Source organism: Pseudonaja textilis, chromosome 2, assembly GCF_049901715.1.
Source record: "Pseudonaja textilis isolate UNSWEBS1 chromosome 2, rPseTex1.2, whole genome shotgun sequence".
In the NCBI taxonomy this organism is placed as follows: Eukaryota; Metazoa; Chordata; class Lepidosauria; order Squamata; family Elapidae; genus Pseudonaja; species Pseudonaja textilis.
Window position 1 is genome coordinate 59,394,746 of NC_141991.1, and position 15,098 is coordinate 59,409,843.

General features: G+C 41.2%; 1 protein-coding gene across 1 annotated transcript; it reads right to left on the bottom strand.

The window, feature by feature from the left end:
* Positions 1 to 8,617: 8,617 nt before the first annotated feature.
* Positions 8,618 to 14,708, bottom strand: LOC113449837 (kelch-like protein 6). Its single transcript, XM_026720986.1, has 4 exons — positions 14,624 to 14,708; positions 13,943 to 14,021; positions 11,650 to 11,877; positions 8,618 to 10,058 (listed from the first exon to the last, which is right to left on the bottom strand). The coding sequence occupies exons 1-4, from the start codon at positions 14,706 to 14,708 to the stop codon at positions 8,618 to 8,620; spliced, it is 1,833 nt and encodes a 610-aa protein (XP_026576771.1).
* Between the last annotated feature and the right edge of the window lie 390 nt (positions 14,709 to 15,098).

The following is a 15,098-nucleotide window of genomic DNA, read 5'->3' on the forward strand; positions in this document are numbered from 1 at the left end:
GAGTCTAAGGCTTTCTTTCTTGGGATTTGAATGGAGCCACACCTGACACCGTTATAAATATACCAGTTGTCAAGCATCTGAATGTAAAACACATGACCATGAGGATGCCACAATGGTCATAAGTGTGAAAAATGGTTATAAGTAACTTTTATTCAGTGGCATTGTAAGTTTGAATGGTCACTAAAGGAACTGTTGTATGTTGAGGACTACTTGTATGTGGCCAGCATGAAGAAGTTGACCCCCAAGATCTCTATACAGATTGATTGAGCTGAATTCACTCAACTGATGACTTTTGCTGTCTGCACCATTTTTGATGTGATAATAAAAAGAAATGTTCAAACTTGGAGAGTAGATCAAATACGAGTGTGCACTTCCATCTATGTAGAAAGAATCTCTATGGTGTTAAGTATATACAAAAAGATCAAATAATGATAGCATGATTGAAGGTTATAACATTATATCAGAAAAAAAATGGAGAGACTATCTTTTCCCCTTTCTCATAAGATTAGCACTTTGTGGGTGATCCAGTAAAGCTAAATGTTGAAAGAGGCAGGATAAAGAATGGAAGGAACTTCTTTATACAATACCTAATTAAAACACTGCACTCACTTTTGTAATATGTGCTGATGGCTTTAGATGGCCTGATAAGGAGATTTGAACAGTAAAACCTATCAGTGGCTCTTCCTGTTTCTACCACTGGGATCCAAGGCATGATATCCAGAGGTGGTACGCAGCAGGATCTGACCAGTTCTGGAGAACTGGCAGCGGAAATTTTGAGTAGTTCGGAGAACCTGCAAATACCACCTCTGACTGGTCCCGCCCCCATCTATTCTCTGCCTCCTGGATCCCATCTGATCGGATGGGTCTTCTTTCATTGCCCTGCACAGGAGAATAGAGCTGGAAAGCAGGTTAGTGGGGTGGGAAGGGAATGGGGAATTTGCAGTATATTTCCCCTGGAGTGGGTAGGGAATGGAGATTTTACAGTATCCTTCCCCTGCCATGCCCAGCAAGCTATACCCAGCAAGCCAAGCTAAGTCCACCAAGTCACACCCACAGAACCAGTAGGAAAAATTTTTTGAATCCCACCACTGATAATATCCCTAGATAAGAGTGGTTGGGAAGAAACAATGTGAGAAGGCTATTGCCCTTTGGTCTGTCATGAGGCCAAACAAGTTATATATTCTTCTTATAAAAAACATTGTTATATACCGTGTTTCTCCAACAAAAAAGGAAGGCCCAGCATGATTTCTAGGCATGAAGTAAAATTAAGCCCCGCCCCCAAAAGTTAGGCCTATTTAATCCATGCGTTTCCCCGCCATTTCTCACATCGTTTGCTAAAACTACATGAGGTGAAGAGAAATGGGGGGGAAGGGGAGGGAGAAAACTTGCCTTTAGGAGCACCCTGCATGTAGCCTAGGCTAGAATACCCCTATCTACTACTGAAAGAACATCGGCCGATAGAAGCTCCCTGAAGGCAGAGTCACCAGCCACTTCTATTGCCTGTTAGAAGCAGTCTTGGGGTGAGCACCCACATGCACTCCCCTCACCACGAAGCCATTTCTATCGGCCGATGGAAGCTCCCCAAAGGCAGAGTCACCAGCCGCTTCTATTGGCCAGTGGAAGTGGCCTCAGGGCAAGTGCCCCACGCACACTCCCCTTACCATGAAACCATTTCTATTGGCTGATGGAAGCTCCCCAAAGGCAGAGTCACCAGCCACTTCTACCAGCCGATAGAAGTGGCTGGTGACTCTGCCTTTGGGGAGCTTCCATTGGCTGATAGAAATGGCTTCGTGGCGAGGGGACTGCGCATGGGCGCTTGCCCCGAGGCCACTTCTACCAGCCGATAGAAGTGGCTGGTGACTCTGCCTTTGGGGAGCTTCCATTGGCTGATAGAAATGGCTTTGTGGCGAGGGGACTGCGCGTGGGCGCTCGCCCCGCGGCCGCTTCTACCCACCAATAGATTTCCTCCCCCATGCACACCCCCACCTAGAGCGCCTCATGCGCACTCATCTCTCCATGACACCGTTTCTACCGGCCAATAGAAGCGGCTGGTGACTCTGCCTTTGGGGAGCTTCCATCGGCCGATAGAAGCAGCCTTGTGGAGAACTGAGTGCACTTGGGGTGGTCTAGGTTGGGGTGCATGTGGGGGAGGAAATTAAGTCACCTCCGAAAAGATGTCCTAGACATTGGGGGGGGGCTCAAAAAAAATAAGACCTGGCCTTGTTTTATGAGAAACACGGTATTATTGTAAATGCCACTTGGAACTTAATTTTAAAGTAATATAATTATTAATGAATTTTAACTGGATAAATAACTGTAGTAAGCAAATTTCTGGGTAAGGGAGTCTCCTTGGCTCTTTTGCTAATGAACTCTTTCAACTACTGAGTTATCAAGTTTTATGGGAACTTTCAGCATTATAATGCTGTGTTTATCCAGTCTTGGTTAGATTTCTCTTGCATCTCTGCAAGGCACTGAATGACAAGAGCCACACATTCAACTCAAATTCAGTTCTCTTGAGCCCATTTACTGAATTCTGATCCTGTCTTTCTGCTCCCTGCCTCTATCTGGTGATATTCACCTCTGCTGATTGAAATACTGATAGTCCTTATTTAGTGACTTGGTTGTTAAGCAAAGTGGTTGCAAAGTGAAACTGCAACTGTGCTTATGATCTGACATTCACTTTCCTTTGCTTTACAGCCCTGGGAAGGTCATAGATGTGAGGAATATTTGTACAGTTACTTTTTCAGCACCATATAACTGAATTGCAGCTAAACACAGCAGTCATTAAATGAGGGCTATCTGAATTCAATTTAGGCCAAACTTTGAACGTAGACATAGGCCTCCCAAATCCCGCCACTGGGAAACCCAGGTTTCAAGTTTTGACAACAAGAAACAACTTAGGCCTCTGTTCAATGATGCACATTGTTTTATACTTGATGATCTCTCTTCTGGATGGAGGTTAGGGGTGGTTGGGGGAGGGGCTTGTGTTATGGAGTGGGGGCTTCTTATACGTCTCAACTTCTGGAACTGATTGGATTGGTCCCTGTAGTTCGTATGGCAGGATTTTGGAAGTGGTTTGCCTTTGCCTGCTTCTTAGGGTTGAGAAAGAGTGACTGGCCTAAGTTTACCAGCTATCCTAAGGCAGGATTAGACCTCCCATTCCTCCAGTCTCTAGTCTGGTGCCTTAACCGCTATAACAAACTAGCTCTCCTTCTCATTTTACATTGCAATAAACAGCATGGCAGAATGATATGGTTTCCTCATTATTTTTTTTTCAGGGTGAGTGATCAGACACGCCATGGAATTTTCAAAAAGGCTCTTCTGGTGACTTCAATTTTGTCCCCCAAGTAGAAGGTCTTCTCTGTTTCTATTTTCTCCTTTTTCTATTGCCATAAAGAATGAATCCTCCGGCTGAACAGCTTGATGTGGGTGTGCTTCCCTAAAGCTGAGGGAGTGAGCAGGTGGCCATTACTATGCTATGCAGGTGGCTACATAAAGCTGTGAGAGATAACATTTGGAGATGCTTCATAGTAACTCCCCTGGGGAACCCTGTCTGCAGAATGCTGGGGAAACAAGTGGGGTTCTGGTGGGAAGCTGATATTTCCCTGCACATTGTTAAGCACTGCGATATTGTAGCAGTCTGCTGTTTGCTTTGGTGGAGATGCTGGTAAGAGCAGCATAAAATATCAAAGAGGATGCAGAGAAGCAACCTTGGAATCAAAGAGAAACCAGGTATAGCTATTTGTAGCTTTCACCTGCCTACCTGCAGTCACTCCTCAGTGGGGTCTGAGCTTTGCTGGGCATAATTTATAGCATACCATTAATGCTTGTTCCAGTTTCAAATGAGCATGCTTATAACTTCTGTGTGTCTGCATGTGGAGAGAGAGAGAGAAAGAAGGAGAGAGAGGAGAGACAGAGGGAGACAGAGAGACAGACACAGACAGAGAGAGAGTCAGAGAGAAAGTCAGAGAGAGAAGACCAGGAGTGGGATTCAAATTTTTTAACAACCGGTTCTGTGGGCATGGCTTAGGTGGTAGGCATGGCTTGGTGGTCCTGTGACTGGGTGGACATGGCTTGGTGGTCATGTTATTGGCTGGATGTGGTCAACTCAATATCACTCACATCGAGGCACACATCTCCTTGCCTGGCCTCTCATGACTATGGGGATGCTGCAACAGTCGTAAGTATGAAAAATGGTCATGTCAGTTTTTTTAGTGCCATTGTAACTTTGAATGGTCACTCCACACAAGCAAAGTACCAGCAAAGGAGGGAAAAAAGACTCCAGAGAAGTTCCTGAGACGGGAAGTCTAGTCCTGCCAAGAATGTAATAAGGGTTAACAGAGAGGCAGTTTCTATACGCAACACCAGAATGTTTCCTTCTTGCCTTCCTTACAGGATTAGGCCAGTAATTTCTTCTAACAACCAGTTCTCCAAACTGCTTAGAATGTTAACAACCGGTTCTAGTGAATAGGTGCGAACTGGTAGAATCCCACCCCTGAGACAGACAGACACACACACACACACACACACACACACACAGAGAGATAGACAGACAGACAGACACAGACACAGAGAGAAGGGGGAAAGAGGGAGGGAGGGAGGGAGGGAGGGAGGGGGAGGAGAGAGAGACAGACAGACACAGACACAGAGAGAAGGGGGAGAGAGGGAGGGAGGGAGGAAAGGAGGGAGGGAGGGAGAGAGAGAGAGGGAGGGGGAGCACAGTCTCTGTGGGACCGAGAAGGTGCACACGATGGATAAAAAAAAACAGAATGGCAAACTCCCTACAGCAGCAGCAAACTAAAATGAGATATGGGAGAAGAATAATCCAGGAGAGCGCAAGCTCTAGGGAACACAATGCAATTTTAAAAAGTTTCTTACTCTGAAATCTCATTGATCTCAGACAGAGAACATCAGAGTATGCTTTAGGTATGAAATTAATACCAAGGTTATACGACCGCCTAGATATGATTCGGGAAAACAAATGGGCCATCAGCTCATTTAATCCAAATTAAAGTTGCCTGATCATTTGCAGACTAATTGTATTTGCCTATGCTAACTGCAGTTATTGAAATGTACTTTGAAAAGGTGCAGGTAGTATTTGACTTACGACCTCAATTGAGACTGGAATTTTTTTTGTATCTCATGATGGATCGTAAGTTGAGGCACCCAGGTGACTGCATACTTTTTTACGACAAGTCTTTATGGTGATCATTAATTGAATCACAAAGTCATAAGTCCATATCATGTGGTTGTTAAGTGAATCACACAGTCAACAGTCCGAAACCATTCTTCTGAATGGATTCAGACAAAAAATACACTACTAAACTGATGAAAACAGTGCAAACATCGGTCATGGACTGCAAGATGCTGCAACCAGTGGTAAATGTGAGCCATTTGCCAAAGACTGGAAATTGCAGTCATGTGATTGGAGGGGAGGCGTGACAATTGACAATGTCTGGAAGTCTTTACAGCATAACTCCAAGTCATTACATGACCAGTCATAAATTGAGGGTACCTGTAGTTTGCAGAATATACCAGCAAAATTTGTGGTAGAATGTAGTCTGGATTCCCAGGAAGGAGCGGCTGCATTCCAGATGACCAAGGTGTACTGATTGGCATACTAAAAGTATGGCTTGAAAAATCCCAGAAGCTTTAATAATCGGTTCTTGCAAGCTGGGCACAGCCCTTCAAGGCCATGTTTCCGTGGTTGCAGGAAAGACCTGCTTTCCACAAAGGCATCTGCATGTGCAATGCCTGATTGGTGCTTCTCAAATTGCTTGTCAGGTTTTACACAAATCCTTAGTAAACACGAGTTTAGCATCCTTTGCAAAGAACCTCCGGGCTTTGTTTAAAATGTCTAGTGCTAGTCCTTGCTGCATAATTTTAGATAAATCAGGGAAAGAAAGCTGGTTCTGCCAGTTCTGTGTCGCCAATTCTGTCACCCTTCGATGCATTGCTGATTTTCTGTTGCTCCTTCCAGCCAGGAGTTTCAAATGCATATAGATTTGACATGCTCTAGTAAGACGGGCAGCTATATAATTTTGATACACACACACACACGCACACACACACACACACAAACTCCTACTTTTATTGTTTTTTAATTACTTAGGGACTGGTGCCATTTGGCATACTCACTCTGAATGTTACAGCAGAAAGTACAATGGTGATGATTATTGTTATTATATGCATAGGCAACCACAACTGGGTACTCCCTGTGCCTTTCTACTTCCAGATACTGTTGGCTGCAGGGTCAGAATTGGGTACTTTGGTCACTCCCTGCAGCACTGCCATTTCCATATAGACGTAGCTAAGATCAGTTTCATTACTTCCCACTTCAACCCATCTTCTTCCTCTGTGCTTGGACTAGTCAATCAGGCTATATCTGGATCCAGATTTAACACTCTTTCAGGTGAAGGTAGTGCTATGTTAAGAAATAGTCTGAAGGTCTCAGGTGTGGAGGAAGGATTGTGCCAAACAAGAGCATTGGGGGCATTTCTTCATTTCTGCCTATTAGTAGGACAACTTGACAAGTGGCTAAATCCACTAATCTACGCATCGCCCCACATTTCCAACCTGTCAGATTCAAGGGAAAATGAAGCTAAGACAATCCACCCATTCCTTTATTTTCCTTTTCACACATTAGTAATGACAGCACCACTTCCAGCTTAGGTATTATTACAGAGAAGGGATAAACAAAGAGAATGAGAAAATATGTGCTAACATAGCATTATGCCAGATCAAAGATTAGTAAACATCTCTTTAATGTTACCATCTGAAAGTGACTGGAGTCTTCTGTTTTCAAGGTTAAGGAATCTTCCCAATTTCTTCCATGTATTCTAGCAGAACTTAGTTTCTAGTCTAATCAAGGAGAGAATCAACCTAAAACTAAGGAGGAATTTCCTGACAGAACAGTTAATCAGTGGAATGGCTGAAGTTGTGGATGGTCCAACACTGGAGATTTTCAAGGAGAGATTGGAAACCATTTGTCTGAAATGTTATAGGGTTTCCTGCTTGAGCAGGGTGTTAGACTAGAAGACCTCCAAGGTCCCTTCCAACTGTGTTATTCTGTTAGTGCCCTGATCATCCTCACTGACATTTTCTAAATTCATCTGAATGCCCCTCAAAATCTGAAGTAAGGTGTAACTAATGTTGAATAAAGTGGAGTTATTATTGTCATGATTCAGGAACTATACTTCTGCTGAGGCAGTATAAAATTGCATACCTTGTTTTTCAGCCGCATGTTATCGCAGACTCAGATTCAGTTTGTAACTAAGTTCCAAGATCTTCTATAGAAGTATTATTGTCAACATATACCTGATCTTATGGATATGGATTTAACTCCTAGTCCACAAGTGCATAATGATTTTTGTCTGTTACTTTATCCTAATGCTCTAATCTATTGACATGGTTTTGAATTTATATTTCTGTCTTCTGGATATAAGCCATGCCCCACTTCCTTTTATGAAAGAAGTAGTTACTACAGAGAAGTAATGACTATTTAAGTCCAGGCTTTTTAAGTGTGGATATGGTAATAGTGAGAGTTGTAGTGAGAGCCAGTTTGGTGTAGTAGCTAAGGCATCAGGCTAGAAACTAGGAGACCCTGAGTTCCAGACCCGCCTTAGTACATAGCCAGCTGGGTGGCCTTGGGCCAGTCACTTCCTTTCATCCCTAGGAAGAAGGCAATGGTAAATTAATTCTTGCCAAGAAAATTCCAGGGACTTGTCCAGAACTGGACGCAATTGAATGGATGAAAAAAATAGTTGTGGTAGGACAGAACAAGGCACAGGTGTTATGATTAGTAATCTAGCAAAAGCACCAGTAGAGAAACAAGATGAAAAACAATGAGAGAAAAACCTTTGATTTTAGACAGGCAACCTTAATTATAAGGACTAGCAATTTAATATAAGTTATCATGGTGCGTGAAAATAATCAAAAGCTGATTTCATTATTAATATTCCTAGAAAGATATTTTTCCTGAAAAATAATGGACTTATATGTACTATGGACCATTTCTGTACATTAACCCTAAACTGATGTTTAAACATATCACTTGAAAATACAGTTTTTGTAACAGAAGTACCACCAACACACATGGTTTTATTTTTCAGAAAAAGGTAAATGGTTTAGAAGCCATAGATTTCATCTCTCTATTAGGAAAGAGTTACCACATTTCCTGTAGTAGAAACAGGACCTTGCAATATATTGTGTTACAAAAATTGCCTCTATTCCTCTTTTGAATACACACCTGCCAGGGGAGGCTCTGGCTCAAAATTCTGAAACAGATGTAGGCTGTCTGGGAGAGAAAACCCTCTTATTTTTCCCCAAGGAAAGTACTCTGTCAGTCATAAACTTCTAAGCTTTCTCTTGTACCCCATTGCACTCAGAACAACTATATAAGTAAAGTGAGTTGAAGGTAGGAATGGAGTTTATTCAGCAGCAGTCTACTTCTCTGGGCCAGATAGCCCCTTCTCAAGTGCATCAGTGTAACTGAATCCTATTTCTAAAGGAATCTGCCCTTGTAATATCAAGGCTAGAGGTGATGGACTTCTCCATTCAAGGCAGAAGATGGCCCTAAGATACTGAACAAAGGCTCAAAAGCGCCAAAAAAGCGCTCCTAATTGTCAGCCACCCAAAGGGCTGTCAGGGCTGCTGAGGCTTCCCGCAAAAGGGGCTGCAGGGTCTTCTTTGGCACCTTCAGGGTCACCCCATTAACCACGGTTAGAAACGTCACCCTTGTGTTGGGAGCACATTTCCGACTCCTTGTCCAGTGTGGCTCTCCGGGTTTCCACTGGTAAATCGTATTTCCCACCAGCACATGGATTCTACTCTGCCACTGCACAGCACAAGGTGGCAAGACCAATATGGGAAGGTCTGGGATGGCCACATCTTGGCTCACTGTGCCATCCTTGCTCAGGAAAAAACATTTATGGGTGCCAGAAATCAGAGCTCTGATTACAGTGCCAGGGGTTTCACGCCGGCTGCTCTCTTCGACAAGCCCGCCAATGACAAAGATGCCATTGTCCATTGCCACTGCAGTTGATTTGTAACACTGAAAAGCTAATGGCATCTGATTCCACACATTTAAGCTTGTATTGTAAATCAGGATGCCCCGGTGGGCAAGACCATTTGCTCTTGTATGAGAGAACCCTCCAATTAAGTAGAGCTTTTTGTTTAGTGAAGCAGAGGCAAAATGACTCACTGCAAAGGGTAGACTGGCAATGGGAGACCAGGTCTTCTTTTCTAAGTCAAATCTTTCTGCAGAATCGAGTACACTTCGGCCACTCCTGCCTCCCAGAGCATATAGTTTATGTTGGCATGCTACAAAGCCATGTTCTCGTCGAGGTACAGACATGGAAGGTAGCTGCATCCATCTCCCAGTAAGAGCATCAAACTCATGCAGGTTGCATAAAACAGAACCGTTAAGCCTTTGTCCTCCAGATACATAAAGCTTGTGCCCTACAGACAAGAAGCCAGAGGAATCCAGATACATCAAGGGTGGTATCTCCTCCCAACTTTCTGTCTGTAGATTGAACCCCAGGAAATGAGTTTTCAAACGCTCCACTACTCCTCCTTGCATGTTGCTTACAAAGAGTCCCAGACTCACAATCCAGTCGTCATACATGCCATGCCTGAGACCTCCACTCTTCAGCAATCTTCCTGCTCCATCCAGTTGCTCCCATTGTAAATGGGCATGCCCATATTCTGTAATAATGTCTTTCTGGACTCTTGTGATTTCCTCAGCAGTTAAAAGTGGAAGTCGAACTTGTTGCATCAGCTTCTTGATGAGTGAGAAATGCTCTGCAGGTTGAGATCTGACCCAGTTCTGCACAGCCTGGTAGACTGTTAGCTCAGAAGACACAAGAAGTTTGTCAGATGAGACAATGCTGGTCACTGTACTGAGATCTAAGCCTGGAAAGGACTCGTGTTCTGAAAGAGGCTCGAAATTCAAGGTGATGTGGCGTGAGGCTACACGAAGCAAAGTATGGTGATTATGCGCATAGGCCAGAGCATAAATCTCTAGGCAAGTGTCCATAGAAATGCTGTCAGCTAGGAACCTAGTAAGTGCAAAAAGTGAAGGAGAGGGGAAGAAAAGAAAAAAAGGAGGGAGGGAGGGAGGGAGGGAGGGAAAGAAGGAAGGAAGGAAGGAAGGAAGGAAGGAAGGAGCACAATTCATTAGTGGAATGGCTTATCCACCATGCCCACAGACATTGGCCAATTTTCCCTTTCACTAAAGATCGAATATAACTACTGAGACAAGTTTGACAAAGGGAACAATGTTATCTTTTCTGTAGCAATTATAAAAAGACAAAATGTTCACAAAGGAGTGGTCAGCAAAATAATTTATGGCTTCCACCAGGCTCTCTTAAATATAAAGTTAAGTATGAGTCCCTTATGACTCTGTTTTTGATTTGTATTTATTGACACGTTCTTACATTGCTGAGTACCCTAATCTCAGAGTGATCTACAACATAAATTTAAATCAGTCAATAAAACATTAAAATATTTAACTTCAAGCATGAATGATTACTCATTGGAGAGAGAATCCATTAATTGAGAGAGCACACAGAAGGCTCAACGAACATGTGAGGATTAGGAATTGGATTTCCTTGGAGATGGAGTAAAATGAAGCAATGCTTGGGGAGAATACAGAAAGAGGGCTGCTCTGTAGGTCAAGCACTTGTTAAGGCAAAATGCAGGACCTGAGCCAAAATAAGCCTCAGCAAAGGCAAGGCAGGAGACTGAGATGAGTGGAATAAAATGGAGATCTTTAACCATGTATATCAAGGATGTCTGCAAGGTGTGGTCAAAAAAAGCAAGATGGTGGCGGCCAGAGTGTTGCTCCTCCATCATGGTGATCATCTAGATTTTTTTTTAACCATATAGCACAGACACTCTTGATGTATGTGGATAAAGAACAAATTCTAAAGTAATGGGGAAATGAAATATACAACAGCAATTCCAAGATGAGGACCAGAGAATGAATACTGCTCATTTTTAGGCAGCATATTTTTGTGGCAGAAATAGAGATTGCAGCAAGACTAACTAGGCATCCATCTTCTGTTTTTTTCCTGATTTCAATTATAGAAACATTCTATTTCTATTAGACAATCAGCTGTAATAACTTGCTATGAGATTGCTGGAATTTTCAATGACTGTATTTACATGAATATGACTTTAATTGATAATGTAGTAGCACTTGTGATATTTTCTGCAAAAAGCCCATAAGCAATAAATTATGTCTATGTAGATTAGGATATGTTTCATTCATTTTGCTAATATATCTCAAACATGTATTGTCTCAACTGTAAATGGAAAGATCTTAAACTCTTTGGGCCTATAGGAAGGACTAAGATGCAGTACTAAAGATAAGAATGAAATTACAAATTCTCCCTTTATATATGCGAGCAAAATAAATATAGCTACTTTGTCTGACATTGTTACCTATTCAGACAGTCATGCTGAATATTCCATCACACATTATTTGCTCAAAGGTCTCAAATAAATATGAAATAAATTGTGTTCTATAAAAATATTTATCTTATACAGAGAAAAATGTTTTGCTTTTAGTTTTTTTAAGGATGCATCCACCTTCTCAGATAACCCCAATTTCAGCTCCAAAACATTATTCTGTTTAGACTAAATTACCTGCCAATAATGTCCTGCAGAGGGAGGATGACAAGCCTGTTGGCTGCTGTGAAAAGATCTTGTGCAATCTCTGGTGTAAGTAGTAACCGTCCTGTGTAGAGATAATCTAAGATTATCTGAAGGATGGATGAGGCCATATCTTCAAATACAACCTGCCTTTCCCAGCATTCTCTAAAGGGCCTGGTGAACATGGCACGGAAGTATGGACTGAATGATGCCAACAGTGCCCTACAAAGAGAGGCAGCAAAATACTAAGAATGTGAGCTTGCATTAAACATTAAGTGCACATTTTTGAGAGTATATGGTTCTATTAAACAGGGATAGGGAAAATGTTACTGAGTTTGCATATCCATGCAAATCTAATTCACGCTTTCCAAAAATGTCCAAATTACAACATTTTTATCAGTTGGCATTTCTACTGATTTGAATATTATGACACAACTCTTCAGAAAAGAACTGCAATAAAACACATAAATAGACAATGCAAACAGAGAAGTTTTATATTAAGGAAATCAGTGTTCAAAAATGCACTGAACCTAAAAGCAATCCCTTAACAAAAACTGTCCATCAGACAGAAATACTCTGAAGATTATATAATTAGAAAAAATAATCACTGAATAAGCTTCCACGAGGATTTCTTTCTTTTGTGAAACAAAAACAGGACAAACATAAAATTGAAGGTAAAAATTGCCTGAGTTCAGAATCTGAAGCTCTGACCTGTCCTATATCATGATACCAGCAACGCTCAGAAGCCAAGTGTGCTCATATAGCAACTAATCTGGTTCTGTAGAACTGAAGAATTTGTTTCAGTCTTTCTCCCAGCTTCTTTTCCCCTCCTCTATTCCTGCATATATATAGTCTTTTTCTTAACATTTCATGACTGGCAGAAGTGCAGCTGATAATGGGCTGGTCTCAAACTTCTTTCAAATAATTGAGAAGCGGAAAAGTTGACTGTTTAATATGCTTGAATTGATAACTTATCACTGATGGCTTCTACTCGTTCCTCCCCTCCACCCGCCCATCAAGACTTAGAGTTTTGCTGCAGACTTCATTAGTTCTTCCTGAGTCCTTAAATCCATGCTAAAAGCAGCCTTAGATAATAGTTTGTTTTCAATAATGGTAGCTAGTATTAGCATAGGTACATTTTTAAATCTTTCCAAATCTGAGAATACGGAATGAAGGAATATATCGAGTTTGCCAAATTGAGAACTTTCATAATGTGTTATAACTTTTACTATCCTCCATCATTGGCCCTGCAGTTTTGGGATAATGGAAAGTATAGTGTTGCTGATCTGGAAACTGGGGAGTTCAGGGAGGCTGATTTTATGTTCCACGACTGTTAAAGTACTCCATATTTTACAAGATTACAAGAATGATAAATACAAACAAGTTAACATCAGTATTAATATCGATATTTCAAAATATTGAAATAGTCCATTGGGGTTGGATGGCTGATAAATTCAATGCAAACATGTGCATACAAACAACTAGAAAGATAATGTTCCAAACTAATCAAGCCATCTTGTTCAACACACTCTTCTCCATAATGACCAGTCAATGTAGTCACTCAAAGTCCACCATGAGGGAATAAAAATGAGATACTTTCCTCTAGAAACTGGTATCTAGTACCCCCAAATACAGAGATTCTGTTTTTCTGTTGCAAGCCATTAACTGTTTATATATTGATTGGTTGATCTTCTCTGAAAATATTTAATCCTCCTTTAAAGCTGTCTAACATAATGAGTGGTGATGAAATTTGTGCATTAATTATGTGATATATGAAGGAGGACTTTGTTTTCCTTGAATCTTTTGCCAATCACTTTTATTGGATGACCCTGAACCCTCATATTAAGAAGCGGGGGTGGATATCTCTATCCAGTTTCTTCACACCAGGCATAATTTTATTAACTTTAATTATATTTCATTTACATAAATCTCAACTATTAGGAGCATGAACGGGATTTATGCTATGCTAATTTTTATTTTAAAAAGTTTGTTAGGCAAAAATGAATGACTCAAGCTTTGGCAGGAACATGAGCTGCATAAAAGTACAAGTGATTTGAGATGATATGGGGAGATCCATTGTGACAAAGAGTATCATAGAGTCTGCAGTTGCTCCCTAGAACTGCAACATCTTGCTGTTAATATATTATCTGCCCTAGTTTATTTATCTATCTCACAACCCTGACTAAAACCTGGCCTGGTTGCAGATTACATACCAGTATAATATGACTTGGCTTTTCAGGACAATGTTTAAAAAAAACGAGACTTCTAAATCCAGAAAAATACACACCTGTGACATGGGAAGTGCTTGCCTTCAGCTACAAGGATGGCATCACAAAGCTGTTGAGTCTTATAGAGGTGCATCAAACCTGTCAAGATGGGGAAACAAAACCAAGTTGGAATGTTAGGTCCTGTCTAGAAACAAAAAAGAAGATGGACACGCCCACTGGTCAAGTAAGAAAAACACCAAGTTTTTAGAGATGTCCTGGATCTTTCGTTTCCAATACTGTTTGTATTTGAGTATTATATTAGAAGTAGTTTGTGGTATAGGGTGTCTTCTGCTTTAATTTCTTGGATTCTGTTTATTGTTCCAGCTTTCATTTTGCTAGAATAAAAGCCACAAAAGTAAAATCAACATAAAAATGTCAAACTGAGGTGATCCATCAAAGAAAGAAAAGAAATCCAGAAACCATAACTGAATACAGAGTACTACACTTAAGCTGCTTCAAATTGCCTTAGTGTAGATCACAACATATTTCACATCAATATGAGACAACATTTCCCAACTTGGTTCCTCCACATTAATTGGATTACAAATCCCAAAAGTCCCAGATAGGGCAAAAAAGTGAGACTGAGGCAAAAGTGCAGCTTCTAAGTGAAAGCAGAAATTATTTCCAGGGAAGAAAAAGGTTTTGGTTTCCTGGTGGAGGAAATAGAGCAGTTAATATACTAATTTCTGCGATAAACTTACCCTGGGTTACATAATATCCCAAAGTAGTAGGCTTCACCCTTATATCAATCTCTTGACTATTGTTGAAGTCTTTTTTGGCATCCATAATCCACCTACAGGCACAAGAATCTCTTAAAAAAGGATTCTTCTCTAAGACTCATCAACCAATCATGTCTAAGGAAAAAGACACCATCCTATAATTGGCAATAAGATGTCAATGGCAGCCTCATGTGAGTTAGAATACAGAGCGCCAGGACCCAGCAGCATCAAGCCAAATATATCACAGATGCTCTGCTGTCCTCCTGAGACCCATTGTTATATAATACATTGGAAACCTAGAGGTTTTTTTAGTCCAGGTCTCATCTTGAAATTCTGAATCACATGACAAATTGAAATCTATACTGAGATGTATAACCTAATTTTTCTGTCTTCTTCAGAGCATCATTGATCATCTTATTGTTTCATCTTCTCTTCCCAGGCACCTTGGAATAATATC